The sequence below is a fragment of the Paroedura picta genome, chromosome 14 (assembly GCF_049243985.1).
Source record: "Paroedura picta isolate Pp20150507F chromosome 14, Ppicta_v3.0, whole genome shotgun sequence".
NCBI classification, from domain to species: domain Eukaryota; kingdom Metazoa; phylum Chordata; class Lepidosauria; order Squamata; family Gekkonidae; genus Paroedura; species Paroedura picta.
The window spans coordinates 22099164-22123979 of record NC_135382.1 but is presented as its reverse complement, the minus strand read 5'-3'; the positions used below and the strand labels follow the sequence as shown (position 1 = coordinate 22123979).

Sequence of the window (24816 nt, the reverse complement as noted above, 5' to 3'; positions counted from 1 at the left end):
TATCACCTTGGTTGGTCCAATAGTTCCCATATTAATCATTCCTTGAGTAAATTTTGGTAAGTCCAGCAGGTCCTGCAGATTGTAGTTCTCACTTGGCTGCATCCCAAGGGCTGGCATCTGAATTGGGTGTCACTTTAACACAGGAAAATTGGTGAGTACATACACCCAACTCACTTACCTTGGCATCCTATTAGATTCCAATCGTGTCTCTGCCTCTTCCTCTTAGGTCTTTATTGCATTAGGTCATCAGTTCTAATATGCAGCCGTGAAGAGATGCAGTCCCTCCTAGATCATCTCAACTAGTTTGCAAAGTAGTGTCTCCATTCTCCCCTTTGTGCATGCTTGGTTTGCTCCACAGCCTGGGTGTCCGCCCATCATCACATTAGAATCGCCCAGGGCAACAGGGAGGACTTCTGTCTGGCTCCAACTTTTAGAATAAATTTAATTGTGTGGTAATTTGGCATCAGCCATGTCACCAGGGGATACTCAGCATGTGCATTCTGTTGTGATAGGTAGCTTTGGCCTACAGGTTTATTTTCCTGTTTGTTGGTTTCCCAGTGAAAGCCATTGCACTGGTCTTGAACATTCTTAAAGAACTCACATGCTTGAGTATGATAACTGTTTTTATTTGGGAGAAACATTGTCATAACAAACAAATAATGTTTTGGTGCGTTAATCAGGTTGTGGTATGTGTCATCAACCGTCAGTCTTCTCACTCTGAGCGAGTGTTGCATCTGGTACACAAGTTTGTTCTGGTTTGTCTCTTGGGAATATTTCACTCAGAAAAATATGTTGCAGGTGTCAATATTGTAGACACCTTGTATTGGAACTCTGTCTCAAAAGAGGTTTCAGAACTCTGCCTCCAATGCACCACTGCATCCAGATCAATCCTCAAAGGAACTCTGAAGCTTGGGAGCAGCTCCTATTTTCCTGCTATCTACACATTTAAGGCCTTTAGGGTTCCCAAGGCCGATGTCTTACGCTACTTAGCCTACCTTAAAGAGCATGGTCTTTCGCCAAGGACTGTGGACTTACATTTGACCTCTGTTTCCTTGTATATAAGCAAAGCATGGGGGTTTAATGATCTTTTTAATGCCTTCACTGCCCAGCGGGCCATTGAGGGTTGGAAACAAGGACCGTGTCCCACTCCAGACCCCTGCGTACCAGTCATCAGCGAATTACTCCGTGGTATAAGTCATCAGCTGTCGCAAACTTATTGGTCTTATTTCAAGATTACCTTGTTTAAAGATAAAGGTATCCCCTGTGCAAGCACCGAGTCATGTCTGACCCTTGGGGTGACGCCCTCTAGCGTTTTCATAGCAGACTCAATATGGGGTGGTTTGCCAGTGCCTTCCCCAGTCATTACCGTTTACCCCCCAGCAAGCTGGGTACTCATTTTACCGACCTCAGAAGGATGGAAGGCTGAGTCAACCTTGAGCCGGCTGCTGGGATAGAACTCCCAGCCTCATGGACAGAGGTTCAGACTGCATGTCTGCTGCCTTACTACTCTGTGCCACAAGAGGCTCTTACCTTGTTTAAAGTGGGCTTTACATTGCCTTGGGGGGAGGGGCTTTATGCTGTGGTGAGATTTGTGAATCCTCCCACTGCAGCACTTCTAGTCAGTTTGGATTGTCAGCCTTCTGGGCTGAACAATACACATCATCTTCTGAATGGGAGAATCACTTGGCCTTGAGCCGCAGTCACACATCACTTGGCTTGGGCAGAGAGGGATGCGCTGATCCTTCCTGTTGAACAGCATTTCTTGGCAAGTTTTTGATTACAGACCACCTGACATGATGATTATACATCTCTTGGGAAATGATTTGCCCACTCAGAAAGAAACAGAGCTATGCCAAGCCATTACCTTCAGATTCACAGATCATCGCTGCGTGTCTGCCTTTCACTAAGCTAATTTGGTTGGGGCTGCTTGAAACCAATATGTTTTGGGTTCAGGTATACTGAATCCGAAAGACATCTCTTTTCCTGATTTTTCTGAATACCAGTATGGTATTTGGGTTCGGTCAATATTCAGAAGTGCTGGATTTTTTTTGCTCCATTATAGCCTATATAATCTATGGTCTCCAATTGATCTGGGGCTGGGGGGGGGGGGCTGAGGTAAATACACTGGGGCTTTACGCACCGGGATCTTTGTAGCAAATTGGTCACTGAATGAAAAATCGCCATTTAAAATAGTGGAATTCGTCATTATGCATACCTGCCTTTGTAGTGGAATCCAGTTGCGTTTTGTAGCGTTTCCCACAGGCTTCCGGTCTCGGCAGAAATCGCTAGAAAGGAAGCGCTATTGCCAAGCTCGTCCCGCCCCTGGCCGTCAAGCAGCCAATGGGCAGCCGTTAGCATGCTCCCAAACAGCCCCTTTCCCTTTAAGGTTTTTTTTAAAAAAAAAACAGACCCATTGTAACGAATCTGTGTAGATTCGTTGCAACGGAGAGACCCATCCAGCTGCCTAATGTGTTTGAGCTGTCGTTTGATCGTTGCCACGCTTCCTCCGAGTGAAAAAAAAAAATCCCCCCCCCCCTCTCACAGGCCCGATTTTCGGCTGAATGAATGTGTAAAAATTAATGGGAAAATACATCAGCAAACGGGCTTTTCTGTGGTTTGTGCTTAGTGACTAAAGGGGAAGGACTGAAGCCAGGGAAGCCTCTAAACAGAAAGAGGCTCGCTGGTGCGTTTATCCCCGCTCACTCGGAGAAAAAAAAATGGCGATCGCTTCGCCGGAAGATCAGAGAGGAGAGCCAGGGGGAGGGACTTTGTAGAAACCGCAACAATGTTAACGCACAGGTCTTTTTCGCTAGTGTTGCAGATTGGTTGCAGGAGTGTTTCGCTTTCCGGAGGGTGAATCCACTTTTGGGGATTTCCCTGAAAGCGCTACAAGGAAGCGCTTTTTACAGATTGGTTTCAGGTGTGTGGCAGATTGTCGACGACGTTGTGCAAAACAGCAAATCAGTAGCGTTTTCAATTGGCAACCATTGTGCTATTTTGAAGGCGTGCAAAAAGCCCCACTAAATTTGCACATATCTGCTGGTGCCTGACCTCAAGAAACTCCCCAAAGTTTGAAAAAATTAGACCAAGTGGTCTAGTTCTGTGGGCCTCAAAAAAATGCCCCCATCATTCATTGTTTCCAATGGGGGGAAAAGGCACTTAAACTTTACACAGTCCCTTTAAAATTTAAATACCTTTTACCAACCACAGCAGCACAATTGAACACCAAAGATATTTAAAGTACTCTCCATTCTCATCAATCATATATACATCTATTGGAAAATTAGTCTTTGCTCTTCCCTAAAGCATGAGGCTGCTTACGGTGTAAAATAAAATCAACTTTGCACAGCAAGCAAACGAAACATCATTAAAAGCCATTAATCCAGTTAACTGTTCTAATTGCGAAGACTTATGGACAATGATTCTCAAACTTTTAAAATTTGTAAACTAATAGTACCATCCTAAGAACACTTGCCTGAGAGTAACTATCATTGAATAGACCTGAGCAGTAGTCTGAATTAGACCTCTTTTAGCATGCTTACCTGGAAGTTAATCCAACTAAACACACTGGGACTTAACTGCTGTTAAAAACAACAATAACTCCATGATCCTTTCCCTCCTAATAAAAAACAAGAAGCTCTTATGTTAATAATAGAACAAATTTATTATTTTAGTTTTCATGTTGCATTTTTGTAAAAATATAGAGCATTATTATTGAGAGGTCAGATGCATTGATAAGGGCCATTTCACATGTTCTTTAGAGGAAAATCCAAGTTCACCATTGAGCCTCTTGGCCTTGCAAGTCATCCATGAAAGAGTTGTGACCTACCTCTGGGTCCTGGCGCCTGTTTCAGAGAAACTGTTATGGAAGATCTTTTACTTTCTTCCATCAGACCACAGTAGAATGCACTAGCACTTAATATGTATGGAATAGGTGCATTTGTATCCACTATGAATTAATAAATGATAAGTGCAAAGTTGTCATGGCCACAGACCAGGGATTCTCTTGCAACCCTCACTACACCATGCTGCTTACTGAGACTGGTATTCTTTCTCCAGTGTCTTACGAAGAAGTCTTCCTCATCACCTGCTTCCTGGTTCTTGTAATAGGAGACGCTGGGAACCAAATAGAGGACCTACTGCAAGCCATGCAGATTCTCTGTCAATGAGCCACAGCCCCTGTATCCAAGGGTTTGTGCTGTGTACATGGATGAAAGAAGTCTGGTACGGGCCAGTATATGTACTATTTTTTTTTAAGCCAGCCAGAGTTGCATCTCCCATCTTCTGGTTCAAGATCCCTCCCCTCAAAAACAGATAGTACTGGAAAGAAATTTTTAATTGCTTATATCCCGGGGCTGTGCTACCCTAGAAGAAAAAGTTTGCTGAGTTTTGGAGGGCCATCCTTGGCAGAGAGTGATACACCTCACAGGACCAGTTACAGGAAAGAATAACAAGGGCTAAAGGAGTGTCATTTTTTAGGTTTGAAGACAAATCCCAATGCGGATTGATTATAGTTTTACAACCTGTCTTTTCCCCAAGAGTTCGAAGTAGCAAACATGGCTCCCAACCAATTCCTTGGTTTCAACAATCTTCCTCTTGTGACGTCAGACTTTTCTTTGTGCTGCTGCCATTAACTGCAGCCACTAATTTAAGCAGATGTTATCAGACTGATTAGAAACATTTAGCACTATTTTATCCCTCAGACAGACATGTCCATTATGGCAGGGCAAAGCATCTCTCAGAATTCACTAGCCTCAATTACAAGCATAGAAAGTAATTGGTTGTTCATGACACCCAACCAGGTGCCTTAGTGACTGCTCAAAAGCTATCCTGAAACTCTGCAATTAACAAAAGTTCATTTGAACCAGGATGCCCTGCTGGCTTGAGTTTGAGTTTACGGTTTGCTTACCCCAGCAGGCATCCTTTTGTTACCGCTTCACGGGGCGACTGTGGCCTTAGGTGCCTTTTGCCTTTCAGTGGCCAAGTTTTGACAATCTCCTCTCTCCCAGTATGAAAAACTAGAGCACCACAAGGCATTCTTTCCAAGTAGGAAGTTAACAGCCAACACTAAGCTTCAGCTGTGCCCAACATCTCACAGATCCATCATTAGTTTTAAAAGGACTCTGATGGTTACAAGTGCAGACAGTGGGTGACTTGATCTCTTAATCCAATTCTCCTTTGGTTAAAGTCACTGAGCGGAAGTGTGCGAGACTCTCTCATCCATGGGAGCAGGTCACAAAGACGCAATGCCAGCACCAAGTTACCGTTTCCGGAGACATTTGCCAACAACATGCTGTGCAAAAAGCCATTCAAGTTCACCATGTTGGTCCAGATGCTCTTGCCAAAGGGCTGCACTTGCTGGCAGACAGAATAGCCACTACAGTTTGGGCAGCGTTCTCCCCAAGGCTGAGGCAAGTGTCCAACAAAGCACGCGCCCGGCTGGTCACAGTGGGGAACGAAGTGATTGTTTCATAGTCTGTTCTGGATAAGATCTGCTGAGAGCGCAGGACGTCCAAGATGTGGTTCAGGCGCCCTTCAGTCATAAAGCTCAAGATGGATTCTCGCCCACAGGCTAGGATGGTGCAGCAGTTTCCTTTATAGGACAGATCTGTAGCACAGAGGAATGTAATATAATGAATTCATCTTTTCAACACTTTTGGGACTGTACTTCCACCCCATCTGTTTGCAACCCATACCACATTGTAATCCACATCTGTTCCACTTAATATTTCTGGTAAGGGCTTGGAGGAGGAGTGTGTCTCATGGCTTAAGTGTCACTCAGCACTTAACACCCACTCAGGGTGACTGTCCTGCCCCTGAGTGCCTCCTCCTCCAATTGGCTTGTCTGTCTATCCAGTGGTCAGCCAATCGCCTTCCATCCCCCAACCCTGACCACCCTCTCCTCATTCCACTTCCCTCCAAAGCTCGTAGGCTGCAGATTTCTGCTGCATGAGACCTGCCCTGCCAGTGAGTTCCATAACAGCTGCCTGCAGCCTATCCAGGTCCTGGGAGGAGGGGGGAGACCATCTGGAGAGTTCTCCCACCATCACCTCAATTTTTGTATGCAATGGGCTTGGCCCCTAGTTATTATGATAAAGTGCTATCAAGTTGCAGCTAACATATGAGACTCCATAGAGAGTAAGCAGCCCTACTCAGTTTGATCAGGGCTTACTCCTTAGTCAGCATAGGACTGCTGCTTCAGCTGGTTCCCCAGCTACAACCTGTTGTTGTGAAAGTGAAGTTTGCTGGGTCAGTTTCAGTGGCTTGGATCCTTCATTGAAGTTATTACTTGTACATCCTTCCCCCCCTCCTATAAGCAACATTGATTTCATATACTGCTTCATTCTCTAATACAAGCCATGGATTGCAATTCAGGACTGTTCTGAAGCAAGACTGCCTCTTCTTAATAAACAGCTTTTAAAAATTTACCTGGAAATGGGCGTCCGGGCCAGGGAAAGTTACTGTGGGAAGTGCTGTGATCAGCTCCCAGCACTGGCATCGGCTGCTGCCAACCCTCAGATTTTCTGCGCAAGGGAATGGTGACGTTTCTACTGGGATCTGATGCAAGCAGAGTGGGTAAGGAATGGCGAGGGCCCAATCCTTGGCTGCCACACGTTGAAGAACCTGAAGAAATTAGTTTGAGAATTGCACTGCATCAAGAAATGAACCAGGGCAGGATCTGCAAATCACACAGACGTTTCAGTAAATCTAGAGACTACTATTTTTCTGGAATATTTCTGTGCCAGTCTTCAGAGTCCTGCTGGAGATGGCTTGCAATTAAAAACACAAGCAGCATAATGTTCTTTGTTTTGTTTTAAGTTGGCTTTGTAAATGCTTCTGGAGAACTACAGATCCTTGCCCTTTTAGGCAGCTTTCGGAATTAATACCAATTAATGCCAATACATCAGGTGAATCTTTTCATAACACCCTATTAAGCCTCTCTGAAAAGGACATTGGGCAGCCCTAGGGAGAGCTGCAGAAATGGTCTTTGAGAAACACACATTCAAGGGATCCACCTTGGGAAGGTCTTACGTTCTTGTGCTTTAAGGCGTTCTCCTTTCCCAGGCACATCTCGAAAACAAAGTAAAATGGGAAATGACTCTAAGATAACCTTCAAACTTTAGACTTGTTTGTTCAGACTTGTTTTGTATCCTGCTGACCTGTCAGGAAAACAGTGCTCTGGGATTTCAACCCAACCTAAATTTGGGCTGTACACCTAACGCTCTGATTGGATTTATCTACATCCATGCATATTTCTGTCCACACAACCGAGCCAACTAAAGAAGAGCAGGCAGACTTTGGCCAGCCAGGAGAAGCCAGTCAGTACAACGGCACAGGAGAAATCCTAAAGAAGTATGTTTTTTGGCTCTTGTGCAGTGATTTTTGGAAACATGTCTAGCCATAGATTCACCAGTAAGACTGAAGTATAGGAGGCATGAACTCTTCCAGTGTTTTCCAGCTACATTTTATTTACCTCACTTATGCTCTGCCTTTTCCCTCAATGCAGACCCAAAAAGGCTTTCATCCTTCTCACCTTCATTTTATCCTCACAACAACCCTGTGATGAATGTTAGGCTGAGAGTGTGTGACTGGGCCAAGGCTACCCAGTGCACTTCCATGGCAGAATCAGGATTTGAACCTGAGTCTCCCAGATCCTCTAGCCACCTCAGCACACTGACTGCCTTTTGAATGAGGCTTTTTTTCCATACCAGCAAAGTGCTACTTCACAGAAGTGGGAGTCACAGAATTTCGTAATCCAGTCTAAGAGCAATTCACTCCCATTTGTTGCTGTGGCAATCCTGCAAACAGAAGCAGACCGCTCAGCCTCCTGACTACACAATTCACAAATAGAGTTAATACCTTTTCCCAGGGTTGTATTAGAAGGAGTGGCACTGGTAAACAGTGTCTGCTTCGCTTCCTTTGGTGTGTCACTTTCAAAGTGGATACCAGGCAAACTTGGCTTTTCTAAAGTAGTCTTTTTTGTGAGGCTGGTTTTGTATTGGGAACTGCCTGTCTGTGACACAGAGGAAAAGGTACAATTATTTATTATAACAGCAGCAGCAATCTATAGATTCAGCAATAGCCTTGATTTTATGGCCAGAGTTCCATTCCCACTCACCCCCCCCCCACCCCAGTTCCCCTTGATTAAGGAATACATCTGAGTTTGGCAGCTCTATTAGGCTGTTTGTTATTATATCTGGTTGTGAAATAAGCTCCCCCCCCCCCCCGATTCAAACCTTGCATAATTCATTAACACACACACACAATTTTTAAATTAACTATTCTGGCTTCTGCTTTCTCTGTTCCTTTTTTGCCTTGAATCTGAAATACAGATTACAAAGATTCCCTTTTATTCATACATTTATTTATTTGGATTTTTATATCACCCTTCCCTATGGCTCTGGGCGGTTTACATAGAACATTGTAAAAATAGTTACATAGAACATTATAACAATCTGTCAGATAACAATCATAACATAGCATAGCATGAACAACAACACTGACATATCCCTGGGGACATGAAGCAGACTACCCATAAGAAGCCCCCAAATACTATAAAAAGTATGCTTGCACCCATACCACATCCCTTCTATAGAACAGCTACTGATATTTCAATGTTTATATCAAGGTGCATTTGTCAGAACTCCCAGGAAAAACACGTGAATGGATCCCACCTTCCACGTTTGCTGGCAAAAGTACACTACTTCAAGGGCTGGCAAAACCAGCCTTAGGAGAGAGCAGTCCCATCCTCCAGTATAATGTCTCAAACAAACAGAATGTGCTCACCTCCAAATTGAGCAAATCAATTTCAAGCCCATGAGAAGCTGGGCTTTTGGCAGCATTGGTTGCACAGTCCTGAAAGAAAAGCGTATCATGAAAAGGCTTGTTATTAAAGAGTGCAAAGGGGTGGACTATTGACAACAGTACCACAGCAAAAAATGGAACTCAAGTCCACTGCTGGAAAGACCTCATTCTTTCAAGGAACTGGAAGAGGGGGATCTATAATGTCAGCTAAAGAAAGTTTATTTTTAAGCCCCAAAGGCAAGGCACCACAACCACCACATGGGATACTAACATGTGCCACTCACCTTAGCATGAATCAGATTGTAGATTGCATCAGAAATCACCTCCTTGCTAAACATGCCAAGAACATCCTGTAGCAGCACCATGCAATCTGTAGAAGAAGGAAAATGCACACATTATTTGTGTGACTATGTTCAAATATTGGTCCTTGTAGATATACAGTCAAATGCCCCTGTTTTATTAGATTCCATGCATATCCATACACACCATACTAGCTTTCAGAACATGGGCCCCCAATACGGTGCTGCCGCCCATACCTCTTACTCCCTGAAGACTAATTAATTTACGGAAGCACAGGGTTTTGGCAAGCTGCAACTCATGCACCTTCATCTCCTTGGAGGCTGCAACCTCCAAGGGGCTCTCCACAGTCCAGACTTCCCTGCACATCCTGACACCTTACATACCTTGCAACTGATAGCCCTCCTTGAGGGCTGGGCATCCTGGATATAATGCTGAGATCAAGAATCACCTGTATCATTTGCAAAGTCCCTTTATTATCTTGGGAGCCAGCACAGAGGCAATAGCACCAACACCCATGTGATGAAAGATAAAGAGGGTCTGAGATAAACTGTTGGAGGACGAAGGTATAGGCTGATGCCCTGGGCCTAAGCAATGCATTTATTTCAACCAGCAGGAGTCTCAAGTCCTTCTGTGCTGGTAAGAAAAGGACAGGAAGGCTACCACACCATGTAAAACAGAAGAGGGGCATTATCTGCTTATTGCAAGTGCTATGTGAATCTTGCCGCATTGTTCCATGCTCCATTTTATATAGTTGCATCATAGCTTGGTCCTATTTTTTTTGCATTGTTTGTAATTATTGTAGTCCTAACTGTGTTGCATTGCCTATTAGAGGTTTCCTGCTATTTGATTGTGTCGCCTTTCACTGCATAACCCCCACCTTGAGCCTCTGTGCCAAAGGCAGGCTACAAATAAAGCATTCCAGCTGCCATTTTTTGCTATCAAGTCTGATTTACAGCAACCTTGTAAATTTTTAAATGCAAGAGACATTCACGGGTAGCTTGCCATTGCCTGTCTATTCCTTGGAGATCTCCTAGGCAGGGCCTAGTTTGCTTAGCTTCTGAGATTTGATGAGATTGAGCTAGCCTGGGCTATCCAAATCAGGGTTTCCAGCTACCATGCAAGCACAGAAACCATGATGTTGCACTATTATTTCAGAGAACCCATGCAAGAAGTCACAAAGAATTGGCACACCAGTCACAGAGTGTCATGAACCCCGGTTTCTGACCCATGTTTTGCTGTACTCTCCCGGTAACTCCCAGGCTGCTGACCCCCTCGCCCCCTTGGGAGTCATAAACGCATAAATCCCCCCTGCTAGCTTTCTGCTTCCCTTTGCATTCCAAAGCGTCTCCCCACCAGCTCACCCTTATCACTTCCTGACCTTGTCAGGCTCTGTGAAGACTCAACATTTGCAACTTTCAGATCAAAGTGTGTTCCCGGTTACTCCCTTGAGAACTGTTGCATTTTCCCACCTAGTGAACCCCTCGCTCTCCTTCCCCCCTCCTCATCCCCAAGTATAAAACCCCCAAGGGGGAGATTGATCCTTTGTCTCTGCCAAAGAATTTGCTCATCAGACTGTTCTTATTGATGCCTACCTGTTCCAATCTACAAAATAAATATTCCTTTTGGATTTCACTACAATTGTGGTCTCGAGGAAGTGAATATTCTAGTGACTTTACAGAGGTGTCTTCTGCCTGGTTCATGACACAGAGCAACACAGACGGGCAGCTGATCAAAATGACGCATGGGTGTGCTCTTCTCTGCATCTGCAAGTGTCAAAACAGCTTGTGCTAAATCCAAATAACTCTGTCAGGGCCGAACCAACATACCTGCTGCACGAGGCCTGTAACGGGGTTCCTGGTGCCAGCACAAAGCAACCAACTGCTGCAGTTTGTTTCGATGAGGCAGGCCATTGGGAATAAATGCCAATTCAAGTCCAGGACGCACTCCACTGCAGACACCAGTCACAGCTTCTAGCAGGGTCTTCTTGTCTGAGGCATTGAAAGAAAATATTTCCTTATAGAAGCTGTGGGTGTGAGCCTTCCTGCTTTCTAGGTCTTACACCGGCAACACGCCTAAGCGGAATACACCCGTTTCAGTCCATGGATTCACAGCACTATCAGTGACTTCCACATGCAATTGCATAGAGACAATGTGTGCACGCGCACACATTAACACAGGAGGGCGGTATAAGCCTGAAAGCAAGCAGCCTTTTATTCTAGCCAGACTTCCAGTTCAAACTACATTCAGAAAAGCGGCCGAAGTTTTGTAACAGGAATGCCGAAGCCTTTTGGCTCTAAAAAAAGCAGCAAGGAAGGTTGGGAGCAGTAGCTGTGGAGGGGGGAATTCAGTGAGAAATTTTACCTGGATGCATTATGCATGGCAAGAAGCCTTGCAAAAAGTCTGCCCCAAAAGACGTTTTTATTTCTGCACATGGCAGGGTTTTCGCTGTGTGACCCCACCCTAGTATCTTTGATTCTGCATGGCACCCCCCCCCCCATAGTGTTGACTGCATTTTTTAGCGTAGTATCTAAAACTAGCTTTGCAATGGCTTTTTTTCTTTTAAAACATTTTATTCTTGCCCATTTCTTATCCCATCGGGTCCCTTGCTCATGGCTGCAGATGGAGGACCCGAAGGGCGGTGTCTCCAACAATTGTTCTCCCCATCACGGTAACAGGAGAAGCTGCAAGTCAAATCTGGAGCTGGGTGTTTTTGATCTGGAGTTGGATAGAACTGATAGCAGCTGATGTTCTCTGGGAATCTGCTACAAAGTTAATAGCTGTGCTGCCACCTTAAAAGCTTACTTGTACATGCACAAATATGAAACATCCTATCTTAACTCTCCAATATAAAACAACAGATATTTTAAAGAAAGGGTCACCCCCTGGAGTACTATGGAGAGAAGCAAGATGAACTGCTCCCTCTTTTTTTCTCAATGGTGGCAACACAGCCTCTGCCTGATTGTGAACTGGTCTGTTAAGCTCTGTCTTGGTCCTTCAGGGCTTTTCCTCAAACCATGTGAAGTAGATTAATAGAATTCAGAAGTCCCTGCAAAGCATAACTTTTTTGGAAGTTCTCCAACAGGAAATCCAATAAGATGCATCACACCAGTGCCTCTGTGGAAATGCACAGCAGACTCGCTCACCCCAAAACTGAGTGATAACAGGACATGTTTGTAAAAGAGCAGGGATATTTCAAAAGGTGCTCCTTCTATAAGCATAATTATATTCAAGAAAGCACCAAAACAGAAAGAAACAAAGAAAAAAGCTCCACAAGGGGTAGAGAAATAAAAGGAAATGCTCAGAAGATACACACAGATGCTTACCTTCCAATGGCTTCTGTCTGCTTAGAGTTTCCCAACACGTCATTCCAAAGCTAAGTGTAAATATCAGGACAAAAACATGTGTTACTTTGGGGTCTATTATCTCAGCAAATTCATAAGTCTAAGATATCATTTCCATGTTGCACCTGTATTTCTTGTAACTGATAAACTTCTGTTTTGGTAGAAACACATAGCAAGTAGTGTTCTTGCTCTCATTATGCAAACAACTTGGGAGAGTGGGTGGGGAAGATGTAGCCCCCCCTCCCTTTCCCTGCACACATCCAAGCCACATTCACTATTTAGCAGTAATTTTCCAGGATCTGGCTTGTTGAGTAAGTTGCCCTAGAACTTGGTAAACTGCTGCTAGAAGGAAAGGAGCATCTGTCTGGCATGCAGAAGATCACAGGTTCAATCCTGGGCATCTCCACTTCAAAAGAATCACGTAGTAGGTAAGAACTTGGATCTCCACTGCCAGTCTGAGCTGACAATACTGATTTTGATGGACAGACAGTCCGATTCAGTATAAGAGAGTTTAATGTGTGCATGTCCATATGACAATAAATATCCTGGCTAGTCCACTACATAGTAAAACAGCTTCATATAGAGACAAGATGGCAACGCCAAACCCCTTTCAAGCTTAGAAGTTTCAAGTGATAAAATTCTGCTTTGAAAGAAAAGCAATCCAACTCACCTGTAAATATCACCTTCCCGTGAGAAGCTGCCTCCTTGGATAATTTCGGGGGACAGGTAGAGCAAATCCCAACAACTTCTGTCATTGCAGTTCTGTCGGACAGATCTTAACTGCTGCCTTCTCCAGGTTGGGAGGCTGTAATCTGATATCTGGAATCAAAGAAAGGAACCACTTTAAGGAGTAAGTCTGTCACTAGCAAAGCTCAACCAGTCTGACCTCACCTTGGTCTCAGAGCTTTCTTTTAAATGCATTTTGTTGTAAGCTACAAGGAAATGGAGGCCTGACCTGGATGGCCCAGGCTAGCTCAGAATTGTTAGATCTCAGGAGTTAAGCAGGATCAGCTCTGGATAGTATTTGGGTGGGAGATGACCGAGGAAGTCCAGGGTTGCTACACAGAGTCAGGTCATGGCAAACCACCTCTGTTGGTATCAATTTGAGAGTACTTTCCACCACCAGGCAGAACTGGTGGGAATGGGGTATTTTTATTAAAAGACCCACCTTAGCTCTGTATTCTAGATCTAGGAGGACATTGGAAGGTTTCAGGCTGTGGTGAAGGATGGGAGGCTCCAAACTGTGGAGATGGCTGAGGCCCTCAGCCACATCTGTCAGGATCCTTATGCTCAGAGGAAGAGGCAAATCCAGATACAATTCATGCTTTTAAAAAATTGAAACAATAGATTAATTTCTGTGTTAAAGCTCCAATTCTATTCTGTGTTCCTAGCTTGCCTTATTCCAAAGTTTTTAATCAAGTCATTTTAAAAAAAACCAACCACACATAACATAACAATATTAAATTTAATGCTCTGGATGGGAAATGTTTGGCCATACATAATGTATTTTTACTTGGGAAAAAGCCCTCAGTGCATCCCACCACCTTAATTATTTGCATATGAAAAACAGATGGATCTCTCTCTCTCTTGCCTACCTCATGGATGAGGGAATGGAGCGATCCGTTGTGCATCCATTCAGAAACAACCCCAAGAAGTCCTTGGAACTGGTAGATACCAATGGGAGGCATGAGCCTTTCACAGTGAACATGCCGGATGCCAGCTACATCTTCAAGCAGTGCCTTCAAGTCTCTGCCAACACATTAAGAGGTATAGGTGATCCCCTTATAACAGGACCAGGAAGAAACATATCCGGATAATAACATTAAAATGGTGGGGGTATCCGAACAATTTGTAGCATGAGGAAATAGCAGATATGTCTCATATGTACACTTCTCAAAAAATTTAAAAAATGCAAGGGAACTGTGGTCCTATACTGGGAAAAAAGGTTATTTTTAATATGGAATTGTTGTGAGTCACCTTAGGGGCTGACTCTCAGGCAAAAAGATAGTTCAGAACTTAAGTTGAGTAACAAAACAGAGATCCCTTCCCATGAAGAAATAATGCCAAAACAAAGCCAAAACAAACTTTGTATTTGAGATAGATCTCTCTATCAAGCCCTCCATCAAGCAGGTGACAGCCTCCATATTAAGAGGCAGGCAACAGACCTTCTATATCAGTAGAATGCCTTGTCCTCTGTGCTTTTTTTAGGTTGGACCTACAGGTCAACCAGTTGGACACTGCTGGAATCAGGATGCTGGACCACTTGCCTGATTCACATATATCTTTTGTTTACATGATTCACAGTCTCCAAAACAGTCCTTTTGATTGTTCAAAGGGGCCCCTCTTCCCTTTCTCATCAGCAGGAATGCCCTTAGACTCCAACATGGATTTTTTTAAAAATAGGACGATCCATTTTTCAGTGGTAAATGTTTGATGTATAAAAAGCTGCAGGTTCATCCTTTCAGGAACCTTAGAAGGCCTGGCAAAGAACTCTATGGCAGAAATGGCTTCTACCCTAGTTTTTACCCAGATACCAGAGGGTTGCCCAGACATCACGGCCTTGATGGCATCACTTCTGGTGCACAACCAATGTTACCACATTGCTGGCAACGTAGTTTGAGTCTTCCTCCTGCCCCATGTAAATCCCCCTGCTGGGCAGCTGATCAGCAGTAGGGGTAGGTAGGCCAGGGCATCCCCTGCCTCCAGCAGAATAGCAACCCTACTTATACCACTGTTCAAGCTGTATCTCTTCACTTCCCTACAACCTCACTAAGAGAGGAAGAAGAGGAAGAACATTTTTGTTGAAGTCTGCTTCTCCCCTTCCTGTTTCATAAAGCTTCTGCAGGGCAGAGGTGAGAGTCCTTGGGCAAGAGTGAAAGAGCTCTTGGTATCGTGGCTCCCAGCCTGTGACTTCAGTTGACTTCAGAGGCAACAAATACAAGACTACCGTGAGATGTATTCTTCTGATTTTTGGTTTGCTTCTTTGATCTGCACTGATTTTTATATTTTCTTGTAAATCGCTTTGGGTACTCTTTGGAGAAAAGTGGGATACATATAAAATGTTGTGCATGCTCCCGCCAATTTAAAGCAGCTTGCGCACAGTTCATATTCATTTCAACATCTTTTGTGTTCTTGAATACAATAGCCACCATACACAAGAGTTAGGAGGGAGGAGATCTGTAAGTTCTAGGCAGTAGTTGTTATGCCTGTTTAAGATCTGCAGTAAACTCAGTTTGAGATTTTAATTGTACTCAGTTGCTTGATTCAATAAGGAGCCGTTGCCATTCCCTCGTCTCCTCCAGGAAACTCACCTGTCTGTTGTGTTCTTGGAAGTCAGCAGCTTCAGGATCACATCAGCATTCTGAAGTGTGTGGAAAGCTTTGAGAATGAAACCAAACCCTGTCCTAGTCAGGGTGATCCTCTCCAGATCCTCTGGGGAAACGATGGGCACACAGCTGGACATTTTTGCAACGTTTAATGAGAACTAAAAAAAAAAGAAGTTCAATAAAATTATCACAGCAGCCTAGGAAGACCTCCCAGTATGTCTCTTCATTACACACCTCCCCTCAGTAGGGGTGAAAATTGCAAAAAAAAATGGCATTGTAGGCATGGCTATGGTACAGCATCATTTCTGGATATCACTTTGTCAATGTGACACTCTTGGATTTACCCAAAACTCTATGGTAAAACCAGAGATTTTTTCCCCCAAATCCTAGAGCATCATGCCACAGTGATGTGACATCACTTCTGAATATTCACCAGAAGTGATGAGTGATGTCATGCAATTGGCACATCATCATTCATCCCTGCCACCTCTAGCTGATTGCTACATTACACTGCAAAACTTTTTAAAAAATTATCTGCATTTCTCGTACGTCTTTTTCATCAAGACAAGACAGATTACAAAAGAATGCAACCATATAATGCGGCAAAAAACTCAATAAAAATTGCAGGACAAAAGTAGAGTATTCAGCAGAAAGCTGTATTATGTGGACGATAAAGTCTCCTTAGTCTCTGGACCCACCTCACAAACTCCAAAAGGGTCCAGATGTTTTCTCAGTAAAGGCAGGCAGGAAAATGACCCTGAAACCACCACCAAGATGGGATGCTCACGAATTCTCCCTTTTTTGGAAAGTTACTGGGGACCTTCTCTATGTTAAACTGAATAAGAGTCAGTTTTATACTCTGCTTTTCACTACCCAAAGGAATCTCAACATGGTTTACACTCTCCTTCCCTTCCTCTCCCCATAACATACATCCCATGAGGTAGGTGAGGCTGAGAGAGCTCTGAGAGAACGGTGACTGGCCCAATATCACCCATCTGGCTGTGTGAGGAGGAGTGGGGAATAGGATTAGCGGACATGGCTCACCAGATTAGAGGCCACTACACCGAGCTGTGCACAAACTGGATGTATTCCTGAATCATACCTGTGCCTCTGAACTTGCAGGCTGATTAGGCAATGACTCACAGTTGCAGTAATATTTCGAGCCTGGTTTTCCTGAAGAAAACAATGTGCTTGTGACATGCCCATTGCTCATTTTATATGGAAGTTTCCCCTGAAACACCATGGAATGAGCAAGCTACTGCAATCCTGTTTCTATTGTTCCAGTTATTACAAATCCCACGCTTTTTTCAGCCCCATGCAAACTACTAAAAATCAATATTTGGGCAAAGTTAAATATGACTGAGGGATTCATGCAGGTTTGAGCATTAACAGAAATGACAGGAATACCAGTTTCTGCTTGGAGGTTTTCCTAGTCTGCAATGAGAAATACCATTTACTTACTGTGGACAAGAAATCTCCCGCCTTCAGCTCCAAGCATCCACTGCTGTTTCAAAAGCAGGTGGGAGGGAAAAACTAACTTCTCTTCAGTGCAAAAGTGTTACATGACTTCCAGGGGAAATCCAGAAATGATATCATAGTAATCTAGGAATGGTTTTACATAAGAGTATTGGTGATTCCTAGAGCAGCGGGGTGCAACTTCCGGGTTCCCCCTGGAAGTGAAAAAACACTGTTGCATTGATGGTGCCCCTGCCCCCTGCTAGTTGCCAACTACTGTCTGGCAACCCTAGGTAACAGTAACTTAGCTCATCCGATATCCTCTTGCAAAATATTCCACATAAGCTGAGCAAAGGGTGTGTCAGGAATGTATCTTTTTTTACAGAAAATCCAGATTTCACTGAAAGGTTAGTCAGTCACTGTGAGCAGAGACAGCTGTGTGACTCAATGATGTCACTGGCCTCATGTGCTGCATGTAATGCCAAAACATCCTCACAGCAGTAGCAGAGATGACTCAGACAGCATCAACGAATGCAAGAGTTCTAAAAATAGAGAGTAATGTAAGCTCCATGATGCTTGCCACAGGATTGCTGCGTGATGCTCGCCACTGAGGGAGCAACACAAGAATGGGTGCAGCTGGTGCATGGAAAGGAAAAGAAGAACAAGGCATTTATTGGGGGGGGGCATGAGCTCATATGTGGGTTGCCAACATTCCAGTGAGGCTTGGAGTCCTCCCACAATTACAGCAGATTTCCACACTACAAAGATCCCTTCCCATTAAGAAAATGGGTGCTTTGGAGCAGGGGTAGTCAAACTGCGGCCCTCCAGATGTCCATGGACTACAATTTTCATGGGAATTGTAGTCCGTGGATATCTGGAGGGCCGCAGTTTGACTACCCCTGCTTTGGAGGGATCACAGAGGTTAGGGATAAAACAGTACATAGAAAAATATAAATAATTTATTATCAGAGATCCAAGTTTTTAAAAAAGAATCTTATCTGTTGGGCACATGTAAAGCATCTCAGCGTGTACTATACTAAAGCCAACAAGTTCAGATCTAATGCGCTTTGATCATACAAATCTTCTTCAAAGGTCGATATATAGGTACACAGTTGTACAGAAAATTCTTTTACAATTTTCAACAGGGGGTAAATACTTCTATAATCTCTTATCACTGGTTCTGGTCCTGCAGTATATTTGTATTGATTGTCATATATCAGCAGAATTCTCAGTCAGCAAATATTTCTATTCTTATTTAATTTCTATATTATCCTCCCAGTGGACCCCTGAGTAGTGGAAATTCCTGCTGTGTGTTTCTCTGCAAAAAGGTCAAAGACATCAGACACTAAATGTTCCTACACCAATTGCTGGAAGAATCAAGGAAGTTACTGAGAGCCAGTGTAGTTTGATTGTAGGGCTTAAACAAGGGATTCCAGGTTCAGATCTCCACTCAGCCCCAGATATCCTCAGCTGACTTTTAGAATATGAGAGCAGTCCCACTGGATCAGACTGAAAGCACATCTGGTCCAGCATTGGTCCACCAGAAGGCCTACAGGCCAGGCACAGGGCCCAAAGCCTCCCTTGGATTTGCCACTAGCACTGGTATTCATAGTTACTTCATCACAACACAGAAGTTCTACTCAGCCATTCTGACACAATGTAGAGCCAGTGTGGTTCAGTGGTCAAGCCAGTCTTTCTCAACCCTGGGGTTTCTTAATGGCCCTGGAAGGGTTTCTTGAATGGGTGGGAGTTAATTTTAGGTATATATAAATTTATTGGGTGATATGACCACTTATGGTCATGTCACCCTGCCCCCCCTCCTAGAATGGCCAATGATGAACCTGGAGGGAGTGTGAATGCAAGGGGCCCCAGGTGGGCATTTACACAGCTATGGTTCCCAACCACATTCTGCACGATTGTGTTTCAGGGGTTTCTCCATGGCAAAAGAGTTGAGAAAGGCTGGGATAGGCCATCAGCCTTGAGTTCAAACCATTACTCTGCCATAAAGCTTTAGAACATATCCAGTCCAGCTTAGCTTTTCAGAGGAGCTGTGAAACAGAATGGAAACAAAACTGTGTAAACACTTTAAGTTTCTTAAAGAGATAAAAATACAGTAACAGAGATTGGCTGTAGCTTCAGTTATCAAATTAGAAAAGGCTACTTTTCATCCATAAACAAAACCAAGTTTCCTACAAAGCTGTTTCAAGAAGTCTGTGTGTTCTTTCGTGTATATCTTTCCCACTTGGAAAACAGGCATGCAAGTCAAGAATTGGCTCTGGATCCCAGTGGCACAACAAAACAAGCCTTTATTTTTCTCTGTAATTTGCCTCTGAACTGTCTTCCGCGGAATGAATGATGGCATGCACTTATATTATGTGCAGGTATTAAAGAGATTTCACTTCTCCAGACATGTTCAGTTCCAAAACTTTAAACATATCCTAGTGTTACCAGCCTCCAGATAGGGCCCAGAGAACTCCCAAGTAATCTCCGAACAACAGAGATCTGTTCTGAAGAAAAGGGCTGCTCTGAAGACTGCACTGCATGGCATCAGACCCTGCTTGAGGTCCCTCCCCTTCCCAGGCTCCACCCCCCAAATCTTAAGGAATTTCCCAAGGGAAAAAATACACCCTCTCAATTTAACTGAGGCTTTTTTAAAGGGGCAGGGCATTTATTTCTCCAGTCCAAGTGGCAACCCTAGGTACCTAAGTTACAAATAGCTGCTACAACTGCATTTATAAATACATACATCCCAAGCAATACAAGCAGAAGAGGACACTGGCCAAATTTCACAGCAGCTGGTAAGAGCTGGCATTGAAATGTTTTTTAAAAATGGACACAAAATCAGAATCATCCACTGGAAAAGACCTTTACTGACAACTGATTCAATTACTAGAGTTTTTGTTTCCTAATTATCTTAGTTTCTTTTTTTACTAGAGATCTTGGCCTCACTACCAAATCCTGTATAAAGGATTGGGATGATGAGCTGCCCACAAATAATGTTGTAGAGTGGACAAGAGAAAACACATTCAGTCAGGGGTAGTCAACCTGCGGTTGCTGGCAGGGGCTCATGGGTATTGTAGTCCATGGACATCTGGAGAACCACAGGTTGACTACCCCTGTTTCTCTTGCACTTAAAGCCACTCATAAGGTCCAGTCTCCCTCTCTAGGCTGGAAGCACCAGACTCCTACAGGGCAGCCTAACCAGTTACTGCATCTAATCTATTTGTCAGGGCAAAGAATAACCACACACATATATGTTTTAGGGCAAGCCTGGTAGCATCATTTCAAAATGGAAGATAATTCCCGTCCCCGCCCCCGCTTTCAAAACAGCTGGAGAAAGTGAAACCGCAGAAGCCGGCGATGTGGCCGAAAGAAGAACTGCCTAGCCCCCGAACCTCAAACTTCTCCTTCCAGTAAAAAAATTATTTAAAAACGACAAAAGGCATCCGTGTCGAGGTCCTCTCTCTCCCTCAAGCTGGCGCCTTCTCTGCGAATCAGCTGTCCCTCTAAAATGGAGAGTCACTTTCCCAAGATCATTTCTGTATTGCCCAAGCCTCGATGCTGCCACGCTAGGAGGGGGTCTCTTTCTCTTTCTAAAGGAGCTGATCCCATCGCGCCACTTGCATAGGCGCAGATCATTCCATCGTTCCAAAGCGGGCTAACGACGGGATTTCATAACAACAACAATAGTTAATCGCTGCCTCTACGCAAAATTCAAGATGACACGTTTCGGTAGCTTCTCTTCTGCAGAATGCAAACGACGTAACTACTTCACTGACGCCTAGAAAGGGTTCAAGCACAAGAGTAAAAGGCCCTTGCTTTTTGACGCAGCAGGGGACGCATGTATAGCTCTCAACAAGCTTTACTACCCGCTGCCTGAAAGCGCCGGCTCCGTTTTGAAGGGCTCCGCTGCGTGCGGCGGCCTCACCTGCTAACGACCGCCGCGTAAAGCTCCTACCCAGAATTGAACTTCGCCGGTCTTAGAGCCGCTCCTCCACGGAAAGTTTTGTCTTCTGCTCACACCGAGCCGTTTGGCCGGGACGGCCTCCAGCTACCGTGGCCGCCTTCTAGTCGAAGCGAAGAGCATGGGCAGGGAGGGGAGCCTTGCAAAGAAACAAGCCTCGGCGCTACTCACCCCTCTCCGGCCGCGAGCAGACTCCGCAGGGCCGCTTACTCGCGGACGACTGGCGAGGCGCTCTCCCGGCGCCCCACCTACCCGGGCGCTGCTGCGGATGAGCCAGCCCCTCGGCCAAGCGCCTCCGCTTATTGGCTGCTGACCCGGGCCTCGCAGTCGGCCGCGGCCGGCCAAGGTGTGTGTTTGCTGCATGCTTAGCAACGGCTTGTGGGTTGGGCGCCCGCAGGTTGCAGCCGACTGACGGACAGGAGAGCCCCAGGTCCGGCATGGGCAAAAGCGATTCGCCCTGCCTGCCTTCCGGGGGGTCCTCCATCATCCGTGGCTGAAGGCGCTTCCACACGTGGTAAATAAAGGTGAAAGTAAAGGTATCCCCTGTGCAAGCACCGAGTCATGTCTGACCCTTGGGGTGACGCCCTCTAGCGTTTTCATGGCAGACTCAGTACGGGGTGGTTTGCCAGTGCCTTCCCCATTTGCCAGTGCCTTCCCCAACGTGGTAAATAACACAGTTTCAATCCACTACAGTGACCGTTGGTTTTGCATTTTCACACGGCAAAATCCAGCTGCAAAGTACATTGAAAGTGTTTTGAGAGTGCATTATTTTGTGTGTGTGTGTCCAGTACCCTCAGTAGCACACAAGCTTGGAGGAGCTTGCCTGTCTCTCACAGCTCAAAGGCTTATCAAGGGTGTGAGAAGCGTTCCATGTCATCCTGTTTGCAAGAGGTAAATTTTTTCCCCCTGTTGATCTGCAGTACATCGAAAAAGGGAACCAGGGTATCCAAGTAGACAAATAGGACATGTGTGGGATGAACCTGGAACAAATTGGTGCAAGCTATTTTAAAACCAACCTGGCCGGTTAGAGCGATAAATAGTGCTAGCTCCTGGTGAAGAGAAGGAGTCAGAGTTATGACCTTACCCATTTCGATACTTGGAGCATGGCCAGCCAACCTAAAAGGACACACAAGCTTGTTGCCGTAGCAAGGAATGGAAAGACACATCCATGGGTGAATCCACTCCACCATTCAGGGCTAGGAAGTTCCTGGGAAAATGAAGATGGGACCTGGGGAGGGTAGAACTTGGATAGAGGAGGGAACTCAGCTGGGTGTCATGCTATTGAAGCCATCCTCCAAAGCAGCCATTCTCTCCAGGGAAACTGAGCCCTGTAGTCTGTGATTCTGGTTGGTCTCTAGGCCCCACCTGGAGGTTGGTAACTTTACCATCAGTGAATGTCCTCTCCTTGATAACCTGCAGCTCTTCTTAGCATGCATTCAAAGAAAGGCAGGAGGAATTGTATCTTTTCTCTTCAGGCAAAGTTGGTTGTTGTGCAGGGATCATGACCAAGCAGAAGGTGCCCTCTGACCCACCAAGAGTCCTGAATGAGGCTGCCATCTTCCAGGTGAGGCCTGGATATCTCCTGGAATTACAGGTAATCTCCAGATAACAAAGATCTAGCTCCTGATAGATGCTATGGCATTATACCTCACTGAGGCCTCTCTCCTCCCTAAACCCCCACCCCTGTTCCACAACCAAATCTCCAGACATTTCCCAACTCAGAGTTGGCACCCCTAAACATGAGCTGAAGTCCACTGTCCTACAACACATTTTCAATACTCAAAGCTCCCTAGTTTTTTTTGGGGGGGGGGTTAATGTTAACTTGGGTTGTATTTGGGTCCCAGAGCCATAGGGAAGGTCGGTATAAAAATCTAAATAAACAAGCAAATCAATAAATAAAAGCTTTGTGATAGAGACATAACCTCGTTGCCATGTCAGGCTACAGGGACACAAAGTGGGGGAAATAGACACTTCATTGCCAAGGTGCATTTGAGTAATCAGAGTTCCTAGAAAAGGTTCAGCATCAAATGATCTGCCACGTCCCATGTTCTCCTTGGAGTTAATGAGGCTTTGTTCGCTTTGACAGACAGTCGTAAACAAAATGCACCCAGATTTTGTTCCCATGAAGGATGAGGCTTACTTTATATGCTCAGCAGTTATGGTCAGCTGCTCCACACCGCAGATAGGAGAAATCCAGGCTTGAATGCTCTTTAGGGGGTAGGGGATATACTCCCTTCAAAGAGAAAGACAACATAAAAGGTAGTCTGCCTTTGCTGCTAATTGTCTATGTGCAAGGAGGTGTACGAGAACAAACTTGCAATGCTGCCCTGCAGGGTGTCATGGAGTTCAACAGTAAGAATGTTATTGTGTGACCCTATCAGACATTAGAAGAGTTGGTTCTTATATGTCGCTTTTCTCTACCAGAAGGAGTCTTAAAGAAGCTTACAATCACCTTCCCTTTCCTCTCCCCATAACAGACAACATGTGAGAAATTCTTGAATATTTGGGTGTGGAGTTGGGGGGGGGGGCAGGGTTTGGAGAGAAGAGGGAGCTCAGTGGGGTATAAGGCCATATATTCCACCTTCCAATGTAGCGATTTTCAGAAGGAGAACTGATCTCTGTAGCCTGGAAATCAGTCATAATTCTGGGAGATCTCCAGGCCACACCTGGAGCTTGGGCACCCTGCCTACTCTGACTAGCAGTGGTTCTCCAGGGTCTTAGGTGGAGGTCTTTCACATCACCTGCTACATCAGGGATGGTCTGTGGCTCTCCAGATGTCTATGGACTACAATTCCCATGAACCCCTGCACTACAAGATCTTTTAAAGTGGAGAAGCTGGGGATTGAACTGAGGACCTTCTGTGTGCAAAGCAAACGTTGTGCCTCTGAGCCATGACATGTGTAGCTGCAGAGTAACACATGACATTTCCATTTTGGATGCAGCTGATCTCGACTTGAGAAAATGTCAAGAGCTATCTCAGGACCAACGCTGTCCAAGATTACAGGACATATTTTTACATTGGTAAATGAGTCGTGACATTAAATGATATCTGCCTTTTGACAAAAGAAAGAAATCCCACATACAAAAATAAAGTTCACAAAGCCTCCTCTACTACTACTACAGAGCCTTCGGGAAAATCTGCAAGAAAACAAAGTGTGCATGGCCAATTTATACACAAACAAGAAGCAGCAGTATGTAGGTTACCAACATACCAAAGCTGTGACATGTGGCTAATTCAGAAAGCACCTCCGGGGATGTAGCATAAGTAATCCCACAAATTCTTTCTTTCGAGCAAGCAACAGTGTGGTTATTCAGGTTGGGTGCCTTTCTTTGTCTAGCTCTTGCAGAGAGATGCAAGCTAGGTAGAGACTGTTGGGTTTCTTCTTCAGCTCAAACAAGGCACGTGTGAAGTAATGTTGAGCTACCCCCCCCCCCCCAGCAGTCATTTTCTCCAGGGGAACTGATCTTTGTCACCTGCAGCTAGATACTTAACTGAGATTCATCACAATGTACACATAAAACTGGAAGTTTATCAATACCACAAGCTCCCAATTTCTTTGGGGGGCCCTAAACCAAGGCATTGTTTTTGGCATTCAAAGCTGTAAACAGCTTGCTTCCAAAGTAG

The 24816-nt window shown here is 44.8% G+C and overlaps 1 protein-coding gene and 1 long non-coding RNA gene across 4 annotated transcripts in view; one reads left to right on the top strand and one right to left on the bottom strand.

Moving 5' to 3' along the window:
- The window catches only part of LOC143824000 (uncharacterized), a 37829-nt gene that overhangs the window by 11741 nt on the left and 1272 nt on the right, over positions 1-24816 (top strand). The window lies entirely within an intron of this gene.
- On the bottom strand, positions 3641-21559 carry LOC143823620 (receptor-interacting serine/threonine-protein kinase 2-like). 3 transcript variants are annotated; one of them, XM_077310104.1, is made up of 12 exons: positions 21363-21559; positions 15758-15930; positions 14042-14195; positions 13615-13770; positions 13117-13265; positions 12429-12478; positions 10932-11093; positions 9090-9175; positions 8788-8856; positions 7861-8014; positions 6430-6624; positions 3641-5608 (listed from the first exon to the last, which is right to left on the bottom strand). In XM_077310104.1, the coding sequence occupies exons 1-12, from the start codon at positions 21552-21554 to the stop codon at positions 5316-5318; spliced, it is 1833 nt and encodes a 610-aa protein (XP_077166219.1). In that variant the 5' UTR covers positions 21555-21559; the 3' UTR covers positions 3641-5315. The 3 variants fall into 3 exon arrangements, with proteins under 3 accessions (XP_077166219.1, XP_077166220.1, XP_077166221.1); XM_077310105.1 differs by having other exon boundaries at positions 21156-21426; XM_077310106.1 differs by having other exon boundaries at positions 21186-21426.